Here is a 27,783-nt window from a genome sequence, read left to right as displayed (position 1 = left end):
AAACTCAGTGGGCCAGGAGGTCTGGAGTGTATCTGCTGCAATGCAGTATAATAGGAAAGGCAGATGAACTTAAAGCCTTAATTCACGTGTGGAATTTGGATGCGGTTGCTGTAACTGGGACTTGGTTAAAAAAGGGACAGGACTGGCAACTAACTGTTCCAGAATATAGGTGTTTTCGGCGAGACAGGGAGGAAGGTAAAAGAGGTGGGGGAGTTGCAATACTGGTGAGAGAACATATTATAGTTGTACAGAGGGAGGACACCATGGAAGAATCAAGTTACAAGTAACTGTGGGTAGAACTCAGAAACAGGAAGCAGGCAGTCACTATGATGGGGTGTACTACAGGCCTCCCAACAGCCCACGGGAAGTTGAAGAACAGCTATATAAGCAGATTCCGGATAGTTGTAGAAATAATAGGGTTGTTGTAGTGGGAGACTTTAATTTTCCTCATATTGTCTGGAAATCCCTTAGGGCTAGGGGTCTGGATGGTGAGGAATTTGTTAGTGTGTCCAAGAGGGTTTTTCCGGACAATATGTGGATAGTCTGACTAGAGAGGGGGCTATATTGGACCTAGTACTAGGGAACGAGCCCGGCCAGGTCATCAAAGTTGCAGTGCGAGAAGATGTGGCGAACAGTGACCACAATTCTGTAAGCTTCCGGAAACTCATGGAAAAGGACGAGTGTTATCCGAGTGTCATGTGAGAGTACCTTTAAGAACTGGTTGTTTAACTAATAGCTGTATTGGATGTGCCTTTAAGAAATGGGTGTTTATCAAATAGCTGCAGTGATGTCAGAGTGTGGGTGGAGCTGGGCTGGCTGTCTTTCACTTTCACTTTTGCTGTCTTTCTGTAAAAAGGGTCTTTAGAACTTATGGATGTTGTTAGGAAAGTTATGAAGGGTTACTTATCGAATATTGTATCTGTGGGGATTATTGGTGTTTATAGTTGTTAAGATGTCTACTGTAGGTTTATAAAGTGTAAACTGGATTCATAAATAAATATGGTTTTGTTTTAAAAGTACTTTAGATCTCTGTTGCATAACACCTGTAAACTAAGCCCTTGTGCTCCCGATAAATGAAATCTGTTAAAAGTCATGGGTCAGGTGAACTCCATGATACACTTTGGGGTTCTGTAAACCCTGGCCGTAATATAGGGTTAAGGTGCTAAACTGGGGGAAGGCTAACTACAACCAGATTAGGCAGGATTTGGAGGCTGTTGTTTGGGAGAGGCTGTTTGAGGGTAAATCCACATTTGGCATATGGGAGTCTTTTAAGGAGCAGTTGATGGTAGTGCAGGACAGGCATGTGCCGGTGAAAAGGAAGGACAGGAAAGGCAGGATTCGGGAACGATGGATGACCAGGGAAATTGAGAACCTTGTCAAAAAGAAAAAAGATGCATATGTGAGGTACAGGCAACTAAAAACAGATGAAGCACTTGAGGAATACAAGGAAAGTAGAAAAGAGCTCAAGCAGGGAGTTAGGAGTGCAAAAAGGGGTCACAAAATGTCCTTGGCAGGCAGGATTAAGGAGAATCCCAATTCATTTTATATGTATATTCGAAACACGAAGGTAGCGAGAGAAAGGATTAGTCCACTCAAGGACAAAGGAGGGAAATTATGTGTAGAAGCAGAGGAAGTAGGTGAGGTCCTTAATTAATATTTTGCATCGGTATTCACAAAGGAGGGGGACACGTTGATTGGTGGTGTCTCAGAGGGATGTGTAAACACTTTAGAACAGGTCGTTATTACGAAGGAGGAAGTGTTAGGTGTGTTAAAAAGCATTAAGGTAGACAGATCCCCAGGGCCAGATGGAATCTATCCAGATTACTGAGGGAGACAAGAGGTTAAATCGCTGGGCCGCTGACAGAAATCTTTGTGTCCTTGTTGGTCACAGGTGAGATCCCAGAGGATTGGAAGATAGCCAATGTTGTACTGTTATTTAAGAAGGGTTGCAAGGATAATACGGATAAATATAGGCCAGTGAGCTTGACATTAGTGATCGTGAAATTGTTGGAAAAGATTGTCAGAGATAGGGGGCTGGATTTTCCCAGCCCGGGGCCGGGCCGAGGAATCCCCGCGACCGGCACGAATCGTGCCACGCCGCCCCGACACCGGGACGCGATATTCCGCAGAGCGGAGGATCAGCGCCATTAGCGCTGGTGTGGTTGGCACGGCGTCGGTCGGGGACCGCTCGACGGGCCCTCCCGCCGATTCTCGGCCCGTTGTAAAAAACCCGAGTCCCGCCGGCGCTCTTCACACCTGCTCTCAGCCGGCAGGACCTCGGCATTGAAGGATCCGGGGGCGGCCTGTGGTGGGGGGGGGGGGGGAGGGTGGGTTTGACCCCGGGGGGGGCCTCCATTGTGCCCTGGCCCGCGATCGGGGCCCAGCAATCTGCGGGCCGTCCTCTTGGGCTGGGGCACCTTTCTTCTGCGTACCCCCTGTAGCCCTGCGCCATGTTGCGCCGGGGCCGGCGCGTTGAAGTGAGCCACTGCACTTGCGCGCGTTGGCGCCGGTCCAACTGCACATGCATGGATCCTGCGGCGCCCAGTTCACGACAGGAACAGCAGCTGGAGGGGCCAGAATTGCTGATCCTGAGGCCGTGTTGACGCTGTTGAGAAATGCGACTGCGTTTCCAACGGCGTCTACACTTAGCCTCAGAGTCACAAAATCTCGCCCTGGATCTATGCACATTTGGAAGTGAATGGTCTTATTAGCAACACACAGCATGGTTTTGTGTGAGGGAGGTCATGTCTCACTAATTTAATTTAATTTTTTGAGGAGGTGACAAAAATGGTTGATGAGGGAGGGGTTGTGGATGTTGTCTACACAGACTTTAGTAAAGCATTTGATAAAGTCCCTCATGGCAGGCTGGTGCAAAAGATTAAATCACACGGTGTTAGGGATGAACTAGCTGGATGGATTCAGAATTGACTTGGCCATAGAAGACAGAGGGTAGCAGTGGAAGGGTGTTTTTCCGAATGGAGATCTGTAACTAGTGGTGTTCCGCAGGGATCAGTACTGGGACCTCTGCTCTTTGTAATATATATAAATGACTTGGAAGAATACGTAGCAATTTTATAAAATGACACCAGGATTGTGGGAGTTGCAGATAGTGATGAAGATTGTCAGAGAATACAACAGGATATAATAGATAGGCTGCAAAATTGGGCAGAGAAATGGCAGATGGAATTCAACCCGGACAAATGCGAGGTGATGCATTTTGGTAGATCCAATTCAGGTGGGAGCTATAAAATAAATGGCAGAACCATCAGGAGCATAAACACACAGAAAGATCTGGCGTGCAGGTCCACAGATCCTTAAAAGTGACAGCACAGGTGGAAATGGTGGTAAAGAAAGCATATGGCATGGGATATCGAGTATAAAAGCTCGAAGATTATGTTATAGTTATATAGATCGTTGGTTAGGCCACATGAACATTGAACATAAAACATACAGTGCAGAAGGAGGCTATTTGGCCCATCGAGTCTGCACCGACCCACTTAAGCCCTCACTTCCACCCTATCCCCGTAATCCAATAACCCCTCATAACCTTTTTGGACACTAAGGGCAATTTATCATGGCCAATCCACCTACCTTGAACATCTTTGGACCGTGGGAGGCAACCGGAGCACCCGGAGGAATCCCATGCAGACACGGGGAGAATGTGCAGACTCCGCACAGACAGTGACCCAGCAGGGAATTGAACCTGGGACTCTGGCGCTATGAAGTCACAGTGCTAACCACTATGCTACCATGCTGCCTTAACATTTGGAATACTGTGTCTAATTCTGGTTACCGCACTACCAGAAGGACGTGGAGGCTTTGGAGAGAGTACTGAAAATGTTTACCAGGATGTTGCCTGGTCTGGAGGGTATTAGCTATGAAGGGAGATTATCATCGATTATCATAGAATTTACAGTGCAGAAGGAGGCCATTCGGCCCATCGAGTCTGCACCGGCTCTTGGAAAGAGCACCCTACCCAAGGTCAACACCTCCACCCTATCCCCATAACCCAGTAACCCCACCCAACACTAAGGGCAATTTTGGACACTCAGGGCAATTTATTATGGCCAATCCACCTAACCTGCACATCTTTGGCCTGTGGGAGGAAACCGGATCACCCGGAGGAAACCCACGCACACACGGGGAGGATGTGCAGACTCCGCACAGACAGTGACCCAAGCCGGAATCGAACCTGGGACCCTGGAGCTGTGAAGCAATTGTGCTATCCACAATGCTACCGTGTGGCCCCGAGATTGAATAAACTGGGATTGTTCTCCCTGGAGAGACGGAGTCTGAGGGGTGACCTGATCGAAGTTTATAAAACTATTAGGGGTATAGATAGGCTGAACAGTTGGAGGCTTATTCCCAGGGCGGAAATGACAATTACAAGGGGGCACAAGTTCAAGGTGGGGGGGGGGGGGGGAAAGGTTCAGCGGAAATGTGCAGGGAACTTTTTTTTACACAGAGGGTGATGATGGCCTGGAATGCCCTGCCAAGTGAGGTGGTCGAGGCAGATACGTTAGCGGCCTTTAAGACTTATCTGGATAGGCACATGACAAACAGGCTTTAGAAGGCTATCATTCACAGATCATAGAATTTACAGTGCAGAAGGAGGCCATTCAGCCCATCGAGTCTGCACTGGCCCTTGGAAAGAGCACCCTACTTAAGTCTATGCCTGCACCCTAACCCCCTATGCCAGTAACCCCACCTAACCATTTTTTGGACACTAAGGGCAATTTATCATGGCCAATCCGCCTAACCTGCACATCTTTGGACTGTGGGAGGAAACCAGAACAGACATGGGAGAACGCGCAGACTCCGCACAGACAGTGACCCAAGCCGGGAATCGAACCTTGGCAGTTTGTCTAGATAGAGCACGTGATCGGCGCAGGCTTGGAGGGCTGAAGGGCCTGTTCCTGCGCTGTATTGTTCTTTGTTCTTTGTGAGGTCACTGGGTTAAGGGGATAGGATGGAGGTGTGGGCTTAAGTAGGGTGCTCTTTGCAAGGGCTGGTGCAGACTCAATGGGGCAATTGGCAGGAAGAGTGATGAAGTCCTGCAGAAGGAGTTCAGGGACGTGAATACGGAACAAGGTAAATGAGCTTGTTGCATACATTGAAATTGGCCAGTACGATGTTGTGGGCATCACAGAGACGTGGCTGCAAGGGGATCAGGGCTGGGATCTAAATATCCAAGGATATGTGTCCTATCGAAAGGACAGGCAGATGGGCAAAGGGGGCAGGGTTGCATTGTTGGTAAGGAATGAAATTAAATCGATAGCAAGGAGTGATATAGGATCAGAAGGCATAGAATCTCTGTGGCTAGAGTTGAGGAATTGCAAAGGTAAAAAGACCCTGGTGGGAGTTATGTACAGGCCCCCGAGCAGTAGTCAGGGTGTGGGGCAGAAAATAAATCAGGAGATAGAAAAGGCATGTAAAAAAGGCAATATTACAATAATCATGGGGGACTTCAATATGCAGGTGGACTGGGAAAATCAGGTTGGTAGTGGATCCCAAGAAATGGAATTTGTGGAATGTCTAAGAGATTTTTTTTTGGAGCAGCTTGTGACAGGGCCTACTAGGGAATAGGCAATTCTGGATTTGGTGATGTGTAATGAGGCAGACTTGATTAGGGAACTTAAGGTGAAGGAATCCTTCGGGCGCAGTGACCACAATATGATAGAATTTACCCTGCAGATTGAGAGGGAGACGCTGCAATCAGATGTAACGGTATTACAATTAAATAAGGGTAACTAAAAGACATGAGGGAGGAGCTGGCCAGAGTTGATTGGAGAAGGAGCCTAGCAGGGAAGACAGTGGAACAGCAATGGCAGGAGTTTTTGGGGTTATTAGGGAGGCACAACAGGAATTCATCCCAAGGAGGAGGAAACATGCTAAGGGGAAGACGAGGCATCCATGGCTGACGAGGGATGTCAAGGGCAGCATAAAAGCTAAAGAAAAAGCATACAAAGTGGTAAGGACTAGTGGGAAGCCAGAGGACTGGGAAGCCTTTAAAAGCGAGCAGAGGACAACTAAAAAAGCAATAAGGGGGGAGAAGATGAAATACGAGTGCAAGCTAGCTAGTAATATAAAGGCAGATAGGAAGAGTGTTTTTCAATATATAAAAGGAAAGAGAGAGGCAAAAGTAAACATAGGGCCACTGGAAAATGTGGCTGGAGAAGTAATAATAGGAAACAAAGAAATGGCAGATGAACTGAATATTTACTTTGCATCAGTCTTCATGGTGGAAGACACCAGTGGGATGCCAGAGCTCCAGGAGAACCAGGGGGAAGAAGTGAGTGCAGTGACCATTACTAAGGAGAAGGTTCCGGGGAAACTGAAAGGTCTGAAGGTGGATAAATCACCGAGACTGGATGGACTACACCCTAGGGTTCTAAAAGAGATAGCCGAGGAGATTGTGGAGGCATTGGTGATAATCTTTCAGGAATCACTGGAGGCAGGAAGGGTCCCAGAGGACTGGAAAGTAGCTAATGTAACACCATTGTTTAAGAAGGGAGGGAAGCAGAAGACGGGAAATTATAGGCCGGTTAGCCTGCCTTCGGTCATTGGTAAGATTTTGGAGTCCATTATTAAAGATGAGATCACGGAGTACTTGGAAGTGCATGATAAAATAGAACTGAGTCAGCACGGCTTCGTCAAGGGAGATGATGTCTGACAAATCTGTTAGAGTTCTTTGAGGAGGTAACAAGGAAGTTAGACAAAGGAGAACCAGTGGACGTGATTTATTTAGATTTCCAGAAGGCCTTTGACAAGGTGCCGCATAGGTGACTGTTAAATATGTTAAGAGCCCATGGTGTTGAGGGTAAGACCCTGGCATAGATAGAGTATTGGCTGACTGGCAGAAGGCAGAGAGTAGGGATAAAGGGGTCTTTTTCACGATGGCAGCTGGTGACTAGTGGTGTACCTCAGGGGTCAGTGCTGGGACCACAACTTTTCACAATATACATTAATGATCTGGAGGAAGGAACTGAAGGCATTGTTGCTATGTTTGCAGATGATACAAAGATCTGTAGAGGGCAGGTAGTATTGAGGAAGCAGGCGGGCTGCAGAAGGACTTGGACAGGCTTGGAGAGTGGGCAAAGAAGTGGCGGATAATAATAATAATTGCTTATTGTCACAGGTAGGCTTCAATGAAGCTACTGTGAAAAACCCACGCTGCTGGCCATGTTCTGCATTTGGAATACAATGTGGAAAAGTGTGAGGTTATGCACTTTGGATGGAGAAACGGAAGCCGAGATTATTTTTGAAATGGGAAGATGCTCAGGAAATCAGAAGCATAAAGGGACTTGGGAGTCCTTTTCACGATTCTCTTAGGTTAACGTGCAGGTTCAGTCGGCAGTTAGGAAGGCAAATGTAATGTTAGCATTCTTGTCGAGAGGGCTAGAATACAAGACCAGGGATGTACTTCTGAGGATATATAAGGCTCTGATCAGATCCCATTGGGAGTATTGTGAGCAGTTTTGGGCCCCGTATCTAAGGAAGGATGTTCTGGCCTTAGAAATGGTCCAGAGGAGGTTCACAAGAATGATCCCTGGAATGAAGAGCTTGTCATATGAGGAACGGTTGAGGACTCTGGGTCTGTACTCAGTGGAGTTTCGAAGGATGAGGGGAGGTCTTATTGAAACTTACAGGATACTGCATGGCCTGGATAGAGAGGACGTGGAGAGGACTTGTAGGAAAAACTAGAACCAGAGGACACAATCTCAGACTAAAGGGACGATCCTTTAAAACAGAGATGAGGAGGAATTTCTTCAGCCAGAGGATGGTGGATCTGTGGAACTCTTTGCTGCAGAAGACTGTGGAGGCAAATCACTGAGTGTCTTTAAGACACAGATAGATAGGTTTTTGATCAATAAGAGGATCAGGGGTTTATGGGGCGAAGGCAGGAGAATGGGGATGAGAAAATATCAGCCATGATTGAATGGCAGAGCTGACTCGATGGGCAGAGTGGCCTAATTCTGCTCCTATGTCTTATGTCTTATGGTCTCCTTATGCACTGTAAATTCTATGATTCTATGATAACACAATTTATCAATATTCACATCATTAATTTCCGCCACATCTCACTCAAATTACAGTCTTCAGCAGGTACTCGCTACTGGAAAGTCTAGGCTCATGTTGCCACCTCTCAGCTACATGCAGTGGTCTTCATACACTATCCAACACCCTATACATCACTGATTAAAAGCGAAGCAATTAACAGCAGGAGTCTTGCTTGAAATGATTCAACCTCCCCTTATACTTATCCAACTATTGCAGAAATTTTGGTAATGTCTAGTTTTCATTATGCCATGTTAATGTTATCAGTTGCCAACAGAGAAACATGAATCTGCAGTCAGTCACATCTGCAGAGTAATAAAGACTGGGGGAAGTGCTGACTCTTCTTCACACCTCCTGTTAAGTCTTGTGTTGAAAAAAGTCTATAAATCAGTACCATTTACAGCTTCCATTCAACCTCTATCAGGCTTCTGCAGATTCATTCTTTGACACCGATAAGACCAAGCTTCACCTGACTGTGGTTGAATGCATCATTAATTATGGGTTCCCATATAAGTATCGAGATTACTACAACAAATAAGAATTAAACAACTTCAGCCTGGAAAACGACAGTTTTATGAGTTCATGGAAAATGCTGCAACATGCTTTTCTTGCAGATTGTTAGAGCACCGAGAGATGTATTTTTAAGGGAAATATTGCTTGCTAATTAATGTCACTACTACTGCTACTTTATTAACGCAATGAAAATTTGGATTATTTCACCGTGTTCTTGTACTTCAATGAGCTGCATACAAAGTGTAATCGGATGAGTTTGTATTTTTATATACTGTGAACTGATACAACTTCAAAATCACCAATAATAGTGTTGATTTACTACAAACTAAATCTAGACAAGAGTGAGTATTTTGTGGTGTCTCGGGGGGTGGCAGGGGTGGGGGGGGGGGGCTGCCATTCCGTAGGGCAGGGACTCACTTTAGGTACCTGGGGGTGCAGGTTGCCCGGGGGTGGGCGGGGGGGGGGGGGGGAGGCTCCGCAGGTACAACATTTCTAGTTTGGTGGGGAGAGTGAAAGCTGATCTGGAAAGGTGGGATGGTCTCCCTCTGTCACTAGCGGGTCGGGTACAGACGGTTAAAATGAACGTGTTGCCGCGATTTCTGTTTATTTTCCAATGCCTGCTGATTTTCCTGCCAAAGGCTTTTTTCAGAGAGATTGAGGGAATGACTACTTCGTTCATATGGGGAGGGAATGTGGCCAGAGATAGAAAGGTGCTGCTACAGAGGGGAAGGCAGGCAGGGGGTTTGAGCCTTCCGAACCTGATGTATTACTGCTGGACGGAGAATGTGGAGAAGGTGCGGAGCTGGGTCAGAAGTGTTGCTTCCCAGTGGGTCAGAATGGAGGAGAGTTTGTGCAGGGGGTCAGGATTGAAAGCACTAGCAACAGCACCGCTCCCGATGGCCCCGGGGAAATACTCAGGGAGTCCGATAATAATAACTTACTTTAGAATTTGGAGGCAGTTTCGCCAACACTTCGGGTTGGGGGCAGGGTCAGGGGAAATGCCGATTCGGGGGAACCACAGATTTGAGCCAGGGAAGTGGGATGGAAATTTTCGGAAATGGGAGGAGAAGGGGATTAAGACACCAAAAGATTTATTTCTTAGGGGTCGGTTTGCAGGATTGAAGGAGCTGGAAGCGAAGTATGAGCTGGAGCAGGGGGAAATGTTTAGATGCATGCAGGTTCGAGATTTTGCCAAAAAGGAGGTCAGGGCTTCCCGGTGGAGCCGGCCTCCACATTGCTGGAGGAGGTGCTGACGACAGGGAGACTGGAGAAGGGGGTACTGTCAGTGGTTTACGGAGCTATTTTGGAAGAGGAGAAGGCACCACTGGAATGGATCAAAACAAAGTGGGAGGAAGAGTTGGGAGAGGATATGGAGGAGGGGTTCTGGTGTGAGGTGCTCCGGACAGTGAATGCCTCCACCTCGTGCGTGAGGTTGGGGCTTATAAAGCTGAAGGTGGTATACAGAGCACACCTCACGAGGGCGAGGATGAGCCGATTCTTTGAACGTTGCGGGTGGGGGGGGAGTGGGGGGGGGGGGGGGGGGGGGGGGGAGCTGCTAATCACGTTCATATGTTTTGGTCCTGTCCAAAGCTGGAGAATTACTGGAAGGAGGTTTTTAGGGTAATTTCTAAAGTGGTGCACGTGAAACTGGACCCGAGCCCCCGGGAGGCCATGTTTGGGGTGTCGGGCCAGCCAGGGTTGGAAACGGGTGCGGAGACAGATGTTGTAGCCTTCTCCTCGGTGATCGCCCAAAGGCGGATCCTGATGTGTTGGAGGGCAACCTCTCCACCTTGTGCCCTGGCGTGGCAAGGGGACCTGTTGGAATTCTTGACTCTTGAGAAGGTTAAGTTTGAACTGAGGGGAAGGATGGAGGGCTTCTACAATTCATGGGTATTATTCATTATGCACTTTCAAGAACTGGATAACATCGAACGTTAGTTGGGGGTGGGTGGGTGGGTGGGAGGGTTGGGGGGAGGGGGCGCTGTGTGTTAATGGTGACTGTGGGAGATTCCTGATTCCTTTTTGTCATTTGTTTATGTGAACATGCGGGCTAATGTTTGGGGTTTGGTGGGAGGATGGGATTGTTGTTATTGATATGGGGATTGACATATTTGTTACTGATTATTGTTGGTGGGTGTAAATTTGGGAGAAAATGTGAATAGGAGGAGAATAAAAATATATATTTTTAAAAATATTGTTGATTTACAAAGTAGAGTTCCATTAGTATATTTTTGTCCACACGTGAGTTGTCGCAATTGGCAGAATATTTAATTTTGCTGCACATGGGATCCATTTAGATGTTCAAACCACTTTGATATCTGACACTGCATGCAAGACATGAAAATATATCTGAAAAAGAAACATAATGGTTTTAAAAATGCATTTAACTTTGTGGCCTAGATTTCCTTCTGTAGTAGTGCCTATTTTGAGGCATGATGTGGAGATGCCGGCGTTGGACTGGGGTGAGGACAGTACGAAGTCTTACAACACAAGGTTAAAGTCCAACAGGTTTGTTTCGATGTCACTAGCTTTCGGAGCGCTGCTCCTTCCTCAGGTGAATGAAGAGGTCTGTTCCAGAAACACATATATAGACAAATTCAAAGATGCCAAACAATGCTAGGAATGCGACCATTAGCAGGTGATTAAATCCTTACAGATCCAGAGATGGGGTAACCCCAGGTTAAAGAGGTGTGAATTGTATCAAGCCAGGACAGTTGGTAGGATTTCGCAGGCCAGATGGTGGGGGATGAATGTAATGCGACATGAATCCCCCTCATACGCTGCAGGAAAGGATGTCCCGAAGCGTGGTACATTGGCGAGACCATGCAGACGCTGCACAACGAATGAACGGACATCGCGCAACAATCACCAGGCAGGAATGTTCCCTTCCAGTCGGGGAACACTTCAGCAGTCAAGGGCATTCAGCCTCTGATCTCCGGGTAAGCGTTCTCCAAGGCGGCCTTCAGGACCCGCGACAACGCAGAATCGCCGAGCAGAAACTTATAGCCAAGTTCCGCACACATGAGTGCGGCCTCAACCGGGACCTGGGATTCATGTCGCATTACATTCATCCCCCACCATCTGGCCTGCGAAATCCTACCAACTGTCCTGGCTTGATACAATTCACACCTCTTTAACCTGGGGTCACCCCATCTCTGGATCTGTAAGGATTTAATCACCTGCTAATGGTCGCATTCCTAGCATTGTTTGGCATCTTTGAATTTGTCTATATATGTGTTTCTGGAACAGACCTCTTCATTCACCTGAGGAAGGAGCAGCGCTCCGAAAGCTAGTGACATCAAAACAAACCTGTTGGACTTTAACCTGGTGTTGTAAGACTTCGTACTATTTTGAGGCAGATTTGGGATGATAAGCAAAAAATATTACATTAATAATACCTAACAGAACTATTTTTTAAAACTAAATTTAGAGTAACCAATTCATTTTTTCCAATTAAGGACCATTTTAGAGTGGCCAATCCACCTACCTTGCACATCTTTGGGTTGTGGGGGCGAAACCCACGCAAACATGGGGAGAATGTGCTAACTTCATATGGACAGTGACCCAGAGCCAGGATCGAACCTGGGACCTCGGCACCGTGAAGCAGCAGTACTAACCACTGCACCACCGTGCTGCCCTGACCTAACAGAACTCCGACCCAGCATCCACTATCTTCTGGCTTATATTTTAAGTTAGGGGGCTGGTTTAGCACAGGGCTAAATAGCTGGCTTTTAAAGCAGGCCAAGCAGCGCAGGTTCAATTCCCGTACCAGCCTCCCCGAACAGGCACCGGAATGTGGCGACTAGGGGCTTTTCACAATAACTTCATTTGAAGCCTAGTTGTGACAATAAGGGATTTTCATTTCATTCCCTTCAATCTTCCCTTGAATCCAATCTTGCAATCTCAAACACTCATTTCTGGTCACCTGTCTATCATGTCTACTGCCTCTCCTTCCTACCTGCCCAAGGTTTCATTGTGGCAGTTATTCGACACAATCGCCCCCGCTCCCTGCCCACCACCCTCCACCCTCCCCTCCTCCCCTCCCCCTCCGCCTTCCCCCCCCAACCAAAAAGGTATTTTGTGCCCAATGCCACATGACTGTGAGTGGCATCAGGACTTAATGTAAAGGTCATACATGCAATAGTAATGGGAGATGAAAATCTCTCACATCTTTCAATCATGTTTAACCAATTTATTGGAATTCTTTAAAGGAATGACCTATTCTGTGGATCAAGGGAACCAGTGGATGTACTGTACTTGGATTTCCAGAAGGTATTTGATAAGGTGCCATATCAAAGTTTCTTGTGGAAAATGAAAGCTATGATTTAGGGGGTAACATATTGCCATGGATTGAAGATTGGCTCGCTAATAGGAAACAGAGAGTTGACATAAATGATCATTTTCTGGTTGGCAGGTTAAGATGTGTGGTGTACCAGAGAAATCAGTGCTGGGGCCTCAACGTTTTACAATTTATACAAGTAACTTGGATGAAGAGACTGTAGGTAGAGTTGTTATATTTGCAGACAACACAAGGATAGGTAGGAACGTAAATTATGAAGAGGACGTAAGGAGGCTACAAAGGGACATTGATAGGTTAAGTGAGTGGGAACATATCTGTAAATGGATTATAATGTAGGAAAAAAGGAATTAGTCCATTTTGGCAGGTTGAATTAGTAAAAGCTTATTATCTAAATGTTGAGAGATTGCAGAGCTCTGAGGTGCAGAGGGATCTGAACGTCCTAATGCATCAGTCATAGACGGCTAGTGTACAGATACAAGTAATTAGGAAAACTAATAGAATGATACTGTTATTGTAATTAATTACAAAAGTAGGGAGATTATGCTTCAGTTACACAGGACCACATCTGGAATATTGTGTACCGTATTGACCTCCTTATTTCAGGAAGCAGTTCAGAAAGGGTTTTCTGTACTAATACCAGAAATGGGAGGGTAGTCTTTAGAGGAATGGGCAGGTTGTCTTTAGAGGAAAGGTTGGCGAGGTTAAGTTTGTATCCACTAGGGTTTAGAAGAGTAAGGAGGTGACTTGATTGAAACCTTTATAATCCTGAGGGGTATAGTCAGGGTGGATGTGGAGGGGATGTTTCTTGTCAGAGAATCTAGAACTAGAGGTCACTGATTAAAAATGAGGGATTGCTCATTTAAGACTGAGGTGAGAAGAATTTTGTTTTCTCTCAGAGGGTCAGGAGTCTCTGGAACCCCTCATAATCTAAAGGTAGTGGAAGCTCAGTCTTTGAATATTCTTAAGGCAGAGTGCGATTGATTTGTGATTAACAAGGAGGTGAAAGGTTATCGGGGGTCGGCAGGAATGAGGGTTTGGGGTTATATTCAGATCAGCCCTGATCTTACTGAATGCTGCAGCAGGTTCAAGGGGCTGAATGGCCTACTCCTGCTCTTAGGTCGGATGCTTGTCTGTTTTTAAAGGAAGTATTCTTGAAACTAATGCACCCCTGTGGAAGACACAGCACGTTACGAGTGCTGTTTTAAGTATGAAGAGGCACGAGGGGCAGCACGGTAGCATGGTAGTCAGCACAGTTGCTTCACAGCTCCAGGGTCCCAGGTTCGATTCTTGACTTGGGTCACTGTCAGTGTGGAGTCTGCACGTTCTCCCCGTGTGCGCGTGGGTTTGCTCGGGGTGCTCCGGTTTCCTCCCACAGACACAAAGATGTGCAGGTTAGGTGGATTGGCCATTCCAAATTCCCCTTAGTGTCCAAAATGGTTCGGTGGGGTTACTGGGTTACTGGGATAAAGGGGATAGGGTGGAGGCATGGGCTTAAGTAGGGTGCTCTTTCCAAGGGCCGGTGCAGACTCGATGGGCTGAATGACCTCCTTCTACACTGTAAATTCTATGATTCTATGATGAGTGTTTGGAGATTGTGCTCTTAGCAAAAGTGTGTTTCTATGCCACCCTTGGGTTGAGAGTAAAACAGATTACCTGTACCTGAACAGCCACTTAATGAATGGCAGTCAACACAGATTCAGTAGGAGAAGAACTTAATTGACTGACCACTCCACCACCTTGAGGAAATAACCTCTCCAGTGTCTTGACATGTGAAAGCCAATTAATTAAACTGAAAGCAGTGAGACTTCAGAGTAAACCTTTGGAACGGATAAAGAATTTCTGGAAGAGTCGGAAACACTGAGGTGATCAGACTCAGGGGGCGCGATTCTCCCAGCCCCGTGCCGGGCCGGAGAATCGCCGCAACCGCGCCACGCCGCCCTGACGCCGGCGCGCGATTCTCCGAGGTGCGGAGAATCAGCGCCATTTGTGTAGTGATCTGTACATCTGCATATACACCAGGGACTACAGCACAGATGTAACAGCCACAGCATCACTAGAGGGCAGCATCAGAGACGGGTATAAAGGGTCCAACCCAAGGGCAGATCTGCCTCTTTTAGAAGCACAGAGCTAGTGAGCAGCAGCACACAGAGACAGCTCAGCATAGGCAGTTTACCTTAGTTTCACTGGTGAAAACTCTTGACTGTATTACATCTAGTTGAGCTCTGGAAACAGAACAAACCCTCGGAATAAAGTATTTGTGTTAACTGGAAGTCTACAATCTTTATTCAGACTTAGAGAATCACATAATTTGCGCCGGTGCGTTTGGCGCGGCGCTAGTCGCGGGCCGCTGTACGAGGCTGGGCCGCCGATTCTCCGGCCCAGATGGGCCGAGCGGCCGTGCGGAAAAAGCAGAGTCCTGCCAGCACCGTCCAGACCTGGTCGCTGCCGGCGGGAACTCTGCACGAAGGGTCAGGGGGCAACCTGTGGGGGTGGGGCGAGGCGCTCCTTCACCGCGGGGGGGGGGGGGGGGGCGCTCCGATGGGGTCTGGCCCGCGATCGGGGCCCACCAATTGGCAGGCCGGCCTCTCCCGCCCCGGCCCTATTTTATTATGCGGCCGGCCCATGAAACCCCGCGCCATGTTGTGTCGGGGCTGGCGCGTTGAAGAAGTCCCTCGCGCATGCACGGGTTGGCATGGCCCAACTGTGCATGCGCGGGTTGGCACGGTGCCCAGTTGGTGCTGGGAAGGGAGGCTGGAACGGCGTGATCTGCTCCAGCGCCGGGCCAGAATCGGTAGTGCCCGCGCCCGTTTCGCAACGAGTTCACGACGGCGCGAACACTCTGTCTCCATTTCGGAGAATCGCACCCAGGCAATACATTCACTGAAATGCTTCGGATTCGCACTTGCGACCACTGCTTTTACTAATTAACATAAATTGCTTAAGGACATTATTGTAAAATGACAAAAGTTTGCAGATAATACATACTCGGAGAAGCAGTGAAATCAGAAGAGACAGTCAGAAATTACAGAATGATTTCATTAAATGAAGCACTAAATATGTCTTGTATCGGGATTTCTTCAAGAGTCAGCCACATCCTACTTCATAGCTGGATGGATAAATGTACCTGGTCCTCCACACCAACTCAGCTCTCACCTGTGTCTCCATGTAGCTGCATGTGCACAGCAGCAGCCACAGCCCTATACCTGCATTGGCTCTCAGACCAAACCAGATGAGAGCAGCTTTCAGGCTGATGTCCACATGTGAGGGAGAACACCTATCTCCAACCACCCTTTTTCAGGTGCACAAAAAGCTGCCTTCATGGATGGAGCAAATGAAACGGTATCCCTTACAGGTACTGAAAATGCGCCGCACTGCTGTGTGGACAACTGTAAAGTTCATTGGAACAGTTAAATTTAAATAATCTTTATTGTCACAAGTAGACTTACATTAACACTGCAATGAAGTTACTGTGAAAAGCCCCTAGTCGCCACATTCCGGCGCCTGTTCGGGTACACAGAAGGAGAAGTCAGAATTCCCAGCTGGTTCAGGAATTGAACCTGTGCTGCTGGCCTTGTTCTACATCACAAACCAGCTGTCTCGCCCACTGAACTAAACCAGCCCCATCAGTTCCAGAAGGCGCTGCAGACCTTCCACTGCTGTCAACCACATCTGCAGTCATCTTTGACTTGTCATACCACCAGGAACAGATTGTGCAAGACCAAGGGAGTGGGGCTGACCGAGCGGAATCCGCTGCCAACTGTAATGAATTCATGCACAGTAGTTCTTGTGTGCACACCATATTGACTCCTTGACACACATTTTCCCTAAATGCTCTCCTTTGCTATTCGCTCGCACATTTCTGTATTTTGCAGTTAAGAGAAGTAGAAGAAAAATCAGGGAGTCGACTTAGCTGTTTGGAATAGACAAACACTACTCATCAAGACAGCAGCTCCCGAACCCAGCTCAGAACTGCTCCGGTTGGCAGGAAGCTATCGCGATACAATATTGACATTTCTGCTCTGAGCAAAACCCAACTAGCAGAGGAGGACCAGATAACAGAGTTAGCAGCGGACTAACGTTTTTCTCAATAGGCAAGTCAAAGAGTGAGAGACAAGAGGCAGGTGTCAGCTTTACTATCAAGTCTGACATCACAAAAAGTTTAGATACTTTCCATAGGGGGTGTAAACAATCACCTCATGACTCTACGCATAGCTCTCATGAACAAATATGTGACGGTGGTCCGCGCATGTTCTCCAACAATGACTAATCCTGAGGATATCGAGGACAAATTCTATGAGGACCAGGACAGAGCTATTCCAAAAACTCCACAGTAGGACAAGCTCTTTGTGTTGGGAGTTTCAATGTCAGGGTAAGAGCTGCCTATCAGGCTTGGGAGGGTGTCCTGGGTATCAAGGTGTGGGGAAGTGCAGCAGCAATGACATGCTGATCCTGAGTCTCTGCACCCAAGGGAATGTGTCAATCAGCAGCAACATCTTTAGATAGGAGACAAAGTACAAAGACACTTGGATCTACCCACCAACAAAACACTGGCAAGTGACTGATTTCATCACCACATGGCAGGACAACATAGAAGACACTATGATCACCAGCATTAAGAGAGGAGTGGAGTTCTCTACAGACCGCAGGATGCTACACTCCAAGTTGAAATTTACTTCCACACCAAAACGAAGATCAACATGTGCTCGATTCTCTAGATCCTCGCAGAAACTGGCGCCTGCACAGAGAGTGCTGTGAAGAATACAAGCTCAGACTAGTGGAACAGCTGTTCTCCAAAGTAAACCCAAGTAGTGATATTGAAGTGGTTTGGGTAAACTTCAAATCAACAGTCTGGAAGCTGCCAATCATGTCCTGGGAATACAGAAAAGAATCAAGAGATTGGTTCAATGAAATCACTGTTCAACTTTTGAATTGCTGAAGGACAAAAATATAGCAGAAACAGCATGGCCAGAGAAGAAACGCACATCCACTGCTCGGAAATCACACCAGGAAAGCTTATGCAACCCACAAGTGAAACTGTGTTTGAGACAAGACACATGGTGGGTCAAACAATCTCACACAAACACACATCGCCTCCCCTACACTCTTTCAATCCCACACACACACCTCCTCCCCTACACTGTATCAATCCCACACACACACCTCCCCAACACTTTTTCAATCCCACGCAGGCACCTCCTCTCCTACACTGTATCAATCCCACACACACACAATCTCCCCGACACCGTATCAATACCACACACACACACCTCCTCCCCTGCACTGCATCAATCTCACACACAGACCTCCTCTCCTACACTGATACAATCCCACACACAAACCACCTCCGCTACACAATATCAATCCCACAAACATCTCCTCTCTGACACTGTATCAATCACATACACAGACCTCCTCTCCTACACTGTATCAATTCCACACACACACAGTTCCACCCCTACATTGTATCAATCCCCCTCACACACACACTTTCTCCCTAATGCACAATCAATTACACAAAGACGAGAGTTGAATGCAACTGAGGCTTTATTACACGAAGATGTGTGGCATCCTACAACAGCTGGCGAAATGGCTGCTGTTTGGGGAGCACACATATTTACACTCCGCCTACTGGGCAGAGCCAGCAGGCAGGGTACTACCCCCGTACCTGTAGTACAGGGCCTTACCACAAATCACCTAATATATACATCAGTGGTGACTACCACATTCACCCCCTGTTAAAATTGAGTCTGGCGGGGGTGGTGGAGGACTATATACAAGTACATGTTTTAACTACAGAGAAAAATGGAGTCCCAATCAAGTTACAGGTTCAGTCGGTCCGGAGCCTTGATCTGCCGTTGGGAGCGCTGCAGAGGTGGCGGCGATTCCGGTGTCGGTCTGGTCCTCGGTGACTCCAGGAGCATGAAGCAATCCTCGTCATCCTCGGGCATGGGCAGGGGGAGGACGGATTGTCCTGGGGTGGGGGCTGCGGTGGGGTGTGCTGGGGAAGGGGAGGGTGGCGCCGGGCTGGAGGGGTGTGTGTGTGTGGAACCAGCTGGTGCCAGGTCCCTGAGGGAGACAGTATCTTGGCGGCCGCCGGGGTACGCTATGTAGGCGTACTGCGGGTTGGCGTGGAGTAGCTGTACCCTTTCAACCAACGGGTTAGCACCTGCCTAAATCAGCGGTTGAGAAGATTGAAAGGTTACAAATGCCTGACACAGCCATGTGTAGCCAGAAATGGTACATCATTAGATTTGTCTCAGCACCACACAGGAAGTTTAAATCCTTTGCTGATATTTATCAGCTCAAACTGCCAGGAAACAGCAAGCTTAAAACATTTCAAGTTGAGGATTAGCAAGTAAGTATCAGTGCTGTCCAGATAATTCCCTTCTATCCATAATTTTACAACCATTATGTCCAATTATTAGTCAGGGCATTTTGACGCACTTCGTCTTCAGGTACTGTTGGAAGAATTTAAGCAGCTTTTCTCCAGCAAATGCTAACATGCATATAACATCTCAAAGCCACTTATTGTTTGCATAATGGTTGTTATCACAATACAGGGTATGCTGATTGAACAATACAACTCAGAAGGAGGCCATTGTCTCTGTGCCAGCTCTTTGGTAAAGCTATCCAATTAATTTCACTTCTCTACTATTGGACCATACCCTTATCAATCGTTTTCTTGAAGTACTTATCCAAGTTTCTTCTTGAATATTACATTACTCTGTTTGCACTGTATCAGGCAGCATTTTCCAGATCACATGTCACTGTGTAAAAAAAATCCCTCATTTTTGGGGCGGCACGGTAGCACAGTGGTTAGCACTGCTGACTCACAGCACCAGAGACCCAGGTTTGATTGCAGCCTTGGTTTGCATGTTCTCCCTAGGTCTGCATAGGATCCCTCCGGGTGCTCCAGTTTCCTCCCACTGTCCAAAGGTGTGCAGGTTAGGTGGGATAGCCATGCTAAAATTGCCCCTTAGTGCAGGTTAGGTGGGGTTATGGGGATAGGGTGGGGGAGTGGGCCTAGATAGGGTGCTCTTTCAGAGGGTCAGTGTAGACTCAATGGGCCGACTGGCCTCCTTCTTCACTGTAGGGATTCTGTGATTCTATGCTGTCTCTCGTTCTTTTGCTAATCACCTTAAATCTGTGTCCTCAGCTGACCAACTGGAAACAGTTTCTCCCTATTTACTTGATCAAAACCGTTGGATGATTTTGAACACATCTCTCAAATACCTTCTTCACATTGTCTCCTTCATAACCTAGGGTTCTCCAGTCTCCACATAATTGAAGTCTCACATCGCTTGTACCATTCAAATCATGTTTTCTCTGCCATCTGTATGGACTTGAAATTCTTCCAAAAGTGTGTTATCCAGATTTTAACACAATACGGTAGTCAAGGTAGTCAGTGTTATGTTGAAATTTTTGTAATCTATTTACCTAATAAAAAAAGCATATGGGATCCTGGTCTTCTCAACTTGCCCTGTCACTCTCAAAGATTTGCATAAATAGACGTTAAAGGCAGTACGGTAGTACAGTGGTTAGCAGAGTTACTTCACAGCTCCAGGGTCCCAGGTTCGATTCCCGGCTTGAGTTACTGTCTGTGCGGTGTCTGCACGTTCTCCCTGTATCTGCATGGATTTCCTCCGGGTGCTCCGGTTTCCTCCCACAGTCCTAAGATGTGCAGGTTAGGTGGATTGGTCATGATAAATTGCCCTTACTGTCCAACAAGGTTTGGTGGGGTTACTGGGTTACGGGGATAGGGTGGAGGCGTGGGCTTAAGTAGAGTGCTCTTTCCAAGGGCTGGTGCAGACTCGATGGGCTGAATGGCTTCCTTCTGCACTGTAAATTCTATGATTCTATAATTCCCTATACCTGTTCAAAAGTGTGCCTTTGCTTTGTATCATTTAGTTTATATTGCTTCTCCTCCTTTTCTGATTCTATACTGACAACACAGGTGCTGCCCGTTAATATGGGTTGTTCACCACTGAGACAAACAAGCAATCTCAGTTGTTTAGATCAACTCATTTAAAGTTCTACCTTTCATTAAAACCGTCTTGACTATCTTTGGGGTTTCTCCACATAAAAAGTGTGAATAATTCTGACTTGGCAACTAATGCTAGAACATTGGCATTCAACTCAGATGCCTGGGTTTGAATGATTGCTCTGACTGCCTTGACAATTTGATTCCCCTCAATGGGTGAGTTTTGCCAACTGATATGTCAAAAGTACAAACATTCTATTTCTGGCGGGTAAGAAAGATTTGAGGAACATTTGTCAGAAACAGCCATTTTACACCTCCTAATAGCTATTCATTGCGACATAGAATGCACAGGTGTCAATTTGCTCCAATATTCCGAATGTCTTCTCCTCCAGATGCATAGAGGATGAGATGGCGGTAGAGATGCACAAAAAAGTGAGGTGAAATTATTTCTAAGCAATTCCTGAATATTGCCACAGAAAGCAATGCAAAGCATTTTGACAATGGGTATGTTTGGATTGGATTTGTTTTATTGTCACGTGTACCGAGGTACAGTGAAAAGTGTTGTTCTGCTTAGAGTCCAGAAAGATCATTCCATACATGAAAAAAACATAGGACATACATAGATACACAATGTAATTACATAGGCACAGACAATGGGTGAGCATATGGAGTGCAGTACTGCTCAGTAGAAGATATGTGTGGAGATAAGAAAGCCATTCAGGAGTCTGGTAACAGCGGGGAAGAAGCTGTTTTTAAACCTGTTAGTGCATGTTCTCAGACTTTTGTATCTCCTGCCCGATGGAAGAAGTTGGAAGAGTGAATAACCCAGGTGTGAGGGGTCATTGATTATGCTTCCCGCTTTGCCAAGGCAGTGGGAGGTGTAGACAGAGTCAATGGATGGGTGGCAGCTTTGTGTGATGGACTGGGCTGTGTTCATGACTCTCTGTAGTTTCTTACGTGTTGGGCTGAGCAGTTGCCATACCAGGCTGTGATGCAGACAGATCGGATGCTTTCTACAGTGCATTTGTATAAATTAGTAAGAGTCAATGTGGACATGCAAAATTCCCTTAGTTTTCTAAGGAAATATAGGTGCTGTTGTGCTTTCTTGGTCGTAGCATCGATGTGGGTGGACCGGGACAGATTGTTGGTGATGTGCACTCCTAAGAATTTGATGCTGTCAACCATTTCCACCTTGGTCCCGTTGATGCAGTCAGGGGTGTGTACGATACTTTGCTTCCTGAAGTCAATGACCAGCTCTTTGGTTTTGCTGACAATGAAGGAGAGATTGTTGTCATATTACTCCACTAGGTTTTCTATCTCCCTCCTGTATTCTGACTCATCGTTGTTCGAGATCAGACCGACTACGGTCGTGTCACCAGCAAACTTGTAGATGGCATTGGAGCCAAATTTTGTACACAGTCGTGTGTGCATAAGGAGTAAGGTAGGGGGGTAAGTACACAGCCCTGAGGGGCCGCGATATTGAGGACTATTGTGGAGTAGGTTTTGTTGTTTATCCTTACTGATTGTGGTTTATGGGTCAGGAAGTCGAGGATCCAGTTGCAGAGGGAGGAGCCACGTCCTAAATTTTGGAGCTTTGTTATGAGCTTGGCTGGGATTATGGTGTTGAAGGTAGAGCTGTAGTCAATAAATAGGAGTCTGACATAGGAGTCCCTGTTGTCGAGATGCTCCAGTGATAAGTGTAGAGCCAGGGAGATGGCGTCTGCTGTGGACCGGTTGTGGCGGTATGTGAATTGCAGTGGATCAAGGCATTCTGGGAGTATGGAGTTGATGTGTCTCATGACCAACCTCTCAAACCACTTCAGAATGATCGATATCAAGGCCACTGGATGGTAGTCATTGAGGCACATTGCCTGGTTTGTCTTTGGCACCGTGTATTATGGTGGCCTTCTTGAAGCACGTGGGAATCTCGGAACGGAGCGGGGAGAGGTTGAAGATACACACAAACACATCCACCAGTTGGTCCACGCAGGATCTGAGTGCACGACCAGGGATCCCGTCAGGACCCCGTCGCCTTCCGAGGGTTCACTTTCAGAAAGGGCGATCTGACTTCGGAAGCTGTGACGGTGGGTATGGGTGTGTCCGAGGCTGCTGGGGCAGTTGACAACGGTTTGATGGTTTCCTGCTGGAACCGAGCATAGAATGCATTGAGGTCATCGGGGAGGGGTGCACTGCTGCCAGAGATTCTGCTCGGCTTCGCTTTTAGCCCATTGTGTTATTTAAGCCTTGCCACAACCAATCAGAGTTAGACGTTAGTCTGTGACTCTAACTTAGTCTGATATTGTCTCCTGGCATCCCTAATGACTTTGCCGAGGTCGTACCTGGATTTCTTGTATAGATCAGGGTCGCCTGTCTTGAACAACTCAGACCTGGCCTTCAGTAGGGAGTGAATCTCCCAATTAAACCATGGTTTTTGGTTGGGGAACGTACGTACGACCTTCTTTGGTATGCAGTCTTCTACGCACCTGCTGAGCCAATGTAGTAATTATTATTTCCATGGGAGCCTGTTGTTCTTACCAGGTCTGGCCTTTATGTCATTCTCGTCCCATGCCTGTGTGGTTCCCTCTTAGTTGCCCTCTGAAGCGACCCAGTAAGGCACTCAGTTGTATCAAATCCCTACCAGCAGTTCAAGAAGAAGAGCCACCACCGCTCTCACAGGGCAATTGGTAATGGACAATGAAATGTGAACCAACGCAGTAATCATTATTTTCTGTACATGCAACTGGGGAACTGCAGTAACCAACTCACAACTTCAATTTTCCTTCTTACAAATTACACAGATGTGATCCTCACATTAACTCTTTTCGATCAGAAGCACATCAAAGATTACTTTGGGCATGTATTTGAATGGAAGTTCTTGTGGTATTAGACTGTTAATATCCAGGGAATGCAAGTTCAATTGCCAAGAGATTGAGAATCAGAATTTAGTTTTAGTTTTATAAATCGGTGGGGGTGGGAGCCAGGGGTAGATGCACAAGGTTGGGGGGGGGGGGGAGGAGGTGCTGGGGGGGGGGGGGGGGGGGTGCGTACTGGTACGAGTAAAATAATGCATGAAGCTGGTGAATTGTTGTAGAAGCACATCTGGTTCACTAATGTCCTTTTGAGGATGGGAGCCCGTTGTTCTAACCAAGTCTGGCCTTTATGTCATTCTCTAACCACACCAATGTGGTTACCCTCTTAGTTGCCCTCTGAAGCGACCCAGGAAGTCACTCAGTTGTATCAAATCGCCACCAGCAGTTTAAGAAGAAGAGTCATCACCACTCTCACAGGGCAATTAGTAATGGACAATAAAATGTCGTCCACTTTTGCAACATCTACATCCCAAAAATGATTTCTTAAATTACAAATTAGGTGGCATAAATGTTCATCTTGGCTTTACTATGGATGTTTCCTCTGGTTTAGAAATAATTGTGGTAGTACCTTTGGCAGAGCTGCACACCAAGTCTATATTAGAGAAAATAAAACAACTGTTGTTGGTCATGCCTCCCATTAAGCACAATCAAGTAAATAGTGCCACATTAGAATTTCTGCACAGTTTGTGACCAGTTGTCAATAAATCACTGAGATTCATTGAAGAAACTGGAGTCAGAGGGGTTATTGGTCAAACACAGAAGGCAGCGACATTCAACAGCAGTGGTAACAGGAGAGACTGAGGGTATCCACCTGTGAAATTGAAATAACCACAATAACATGTTGCATTATAGCACACTGACAACTGCTGCTAAACTGATCCAAAAGCCAAAGTTTCACTTGAGCTGGTTTTCCCTATGAATATTTTTACAGAACCTTTTGTCCTTTCAGCTCCCTCTCTGATTGGGTTTCTGAGGAAAGATTGGGCATCCCAGAACAGTATTGGTCTGTCATGGCAGGAGCCTGAGCATCCAAATGGAATCATTCTGGACTACGAGATAAAGTACTATGAAAAAGTAAGGACCCATTGAAAATGTCACTGTACAGAATACTTAGTTCCTGAGACATTACACGCTTACAAAATTGACAACCTCACAATGAAGCCGCATAAAGTTTAAAGAACTGGGTAATAATTTTGCACAATGTTTAAATTAATTGAAATATATGCTTCTCAGTTAACATTCTAAAGGAAATGGAACATAAAATAACTGTGCCTGGTTTTCTGTTGATGTGATTGGACGTCCCAATGCAGGTTGTTGCTGGTGATAAATTCAATATTAAATCACAACATAAAGGTGTAATGTTCATCCTTATGCTCCTTTGACATTTTATCAAAGCTTCAGAAAGTAAATCCTCACACACAATTACAAAGTTAAGTTCATCAGTCTATGCTTTCGGTGAAGAAGCACGTTTACTGAGAGAAAATGTTTTTAAATGCCCCACATGACTTGGCCCCTCTCTTTCTCTGTAATCTTCTCCAGCTGAGACATCTACACTTTCCTAATTCTGGTCCTTTGAGCATCCCTGACTTTAATCACCCCACCATTGGTAGCTGTGCCTCCAACTGCCATGGCCCCAAGCTCCCCAACCACCCCCATAACCTCCCCAACCACCCCCATAACCTCCCCAACCCCCTTTATTTCCTGTGAAGTGCCTTGGGGATGTTTCATTACATCGGTGCTATGCAAATGCAAGTTGTTGTTGTTGTACACATGCACATTTGAGTTATGGTTTCAAAAAACTCAATGAGAAAAAAAGCCATTCTTTGCATTAAGGAAACATCTTTCTGCACACAAAATACATTCTAATAGACTCCAGTGGTTATATAAAAAGGAAAGCTGGTAGGGCTATTAACTGATCCAAGTATCTGGCAGAGTAAGGGTCTGGTTAGCTCAACCAGCTGGATGGTTCGCTGGATGCAATTCAGAACAATGCCAAAAGTACAGGTTTGATTCCCATTCCCGCTGAGGTGGACCAGCGACCTGCCACTTTGCTCTATGCATGAGGGTAGAAACAAACCACTACCGTCAAAAGACTACCAAGAAAACAGATGGTATGAGCATCAGAGATAACGAGCCAAGTACCTGCCTTCAAACAGGACACACGTGGCATGACAGCTACCAAAATATAAGGTGCATCAAATTGAAAAAACAGGAATTATACATTGTGGCATCAGAAGAGACCAACTTGGTTATAATCTGCTGCCGATTAATATCAGGACAGTGTAATGACCCTGTTCTTTAAAATTATTTATCAGCCTGTTGACCATGAGTACTGCAACAGGAGGGCCTCTGCTGTTGTTTAAATCAATAACATCTGCTGCACTTTACCCATCATCCTTTAAAGTTCTAAATGTATTAAAAAAGAAAAGGAAAGTCATCCATTTCCTGAAACTTGATTTACTGCACCTGCCAATTCATATCCTTCCCTCAACAACAATTAACATCTAATTAGGTCTCACATTCGCAGATGTTAGATCTTGTTGTCTGAAAGTGACTGGACTGATTAAACCCCTTTTTAACAGCAGAATAACGCATTATATGCTACAGGTCATTATAAAACAGCATATCATCCAATTTAGAATGAACTATACCAAGGGAGGTCCACCAGGAATACAACAACCTATCAGGCATAGAATGCTACCGGACACACAGTGGACTAGACAGCTGGTTTGTGATGCAGAACAAGGTCAGCAGATGCATCAACTGAGGTTATTCATGAAGGCTCCGCCTTCTCAACCTTGCCCCTCACCTGTGGTGTATGGTGTGATGATCCTCAGGTTAAATTACCGCTAGTCAGCTCTATTCCCCACAAAGGGGAAGGCAGCCTATGGTCATCTGGAACTATGGCAACTTTACCTGCTACCGTATACCACTATATCACAGAAGGTTGCAATCAAAATGATATTCATCAACAGATTGGTCGTTCTAATTCATTCAAAGTTCAATAGCCAGTTCAGAACTTTTCCACTCCCTGGCCATGTTAAACGAGAAAAGAAAGTCTTATGATCTGAATTGCAATTCTGGAGAATTGGAATGAAGACTGCTTCCGAAGAATACCAGAAAAACAGATAACATGCATAGAAAGTTCTTTAGTTCACCAATAGCTGGCCAGTTCAATCATGCAGAACAACGGGAGAAGAGACACTTTGGGACAGAGCCCTTGTTGAGATGCAATAAAAATAACTATATCCATTATTTAGCTACCCAGGCCCCAATTAAATAAAACATTCAAAAATTGAAGAATCAGCTACTCTATTCCAGCTGTGGGTATTCCAGGAGGCACAAAACAGGGAAATATGGCGCATCCATTGGCAGTGATGGAAAGAGTAGATATTTGAAAGCTATCCAGCAATCTCATTTTGTATGTGTGTCATTTCTCCTAACTTTCTGTTCAGCTGGCAGGATACACTCCAACTGCCGCAGCTCAACGCAAGTTTAAAAAATTATTCTCGCTGCGTTTATGACAGTAGTTACAGAGGAGTGAGGCCAAGGTGGTAATGTAGTCTTAAGCTTCAAATGATGTCTAAGATTTGCAGTTGGCTTCCAGTCTCATCACCTCAGACCCAACTCCTTATTATTTTATAATGAGAGAAGTCAGGAGTTGCTGTTGAACATCCACACTGGACAGTCAAAATACATTATCTTTTTATAGATGCAAAATACGTATGATAGACAAAGTATTTACTTACATGGCCTCTGTAATGGCTCATGAAGTTCAAGCTCAACCATGACCTTATTGAATAGTGGAGCAGTCTCGAGTGTGTCCGGCACCTGTTGCTGTTTCGGATGTTCTTGCTGACCAGTCTTGAAAGGACTTTTTGTGAAGCATATTACTGCATTCTGTCTCACTAAATTAACCAACAAAAACTGTACTTGAGTAAAACCATTTCTTTCATTCATGATTATGACTGATTTTGATATCAAAGATCATTAATATTTTATCAGATTCAATTAAAAATAGTTGCAGATTCCATTCAAATTAATTACTGTTGGCAACTGGA

At 46.1% G+C, this 27,783-nt stretch overlaps 1 protein-coding gene across 2 annotated transcripts in view; it reads left to right on the top strand.

The window, feature by feature from the left end:
• epha6 (eph receptor A6) overlaps positions 1 to 27,783 on the top strand; it is a 1,197,965-nt gene that overhangs the window by 945,679 nt on the left and 224,503 nt on the right. The window contains exon 6 of one of the 2 annotated variants that reach the window (XM_072513911.1): positions 24,672 to 24,796. The exons of the other annotated variant lie outside the window; for it this stretch is intronic. Within the exon in view, the coding sequence (XP_072370012.1) occupies positions 24,672 to 24,796 (125 nt within the window). The remainder of the gene's footprint in view (positions 1 to 24,671; positions 24,797 to 27,783) is intronic. 2 annotated transcript variants of the gene reach the window in all.

This window comes from Scyliorhinus torazame, chromosome 8 (assembly GCF_047496885.1).
Source record: "Scyliorhinus torazame isolate Kashiwa2021f chromosome 8, sScyTor2.1, whole genome shotgun sequence".
NCBI lineage: Eukaryota > Metazoa > Chordata > Chondrichthyes > Carcharhiniformes > Scyliorhinidae > Scyliorhinus > Scyliorhinus torazame.
This window is presented reverse-complemented; position numbering and strand designations above follow the sequence as displayed.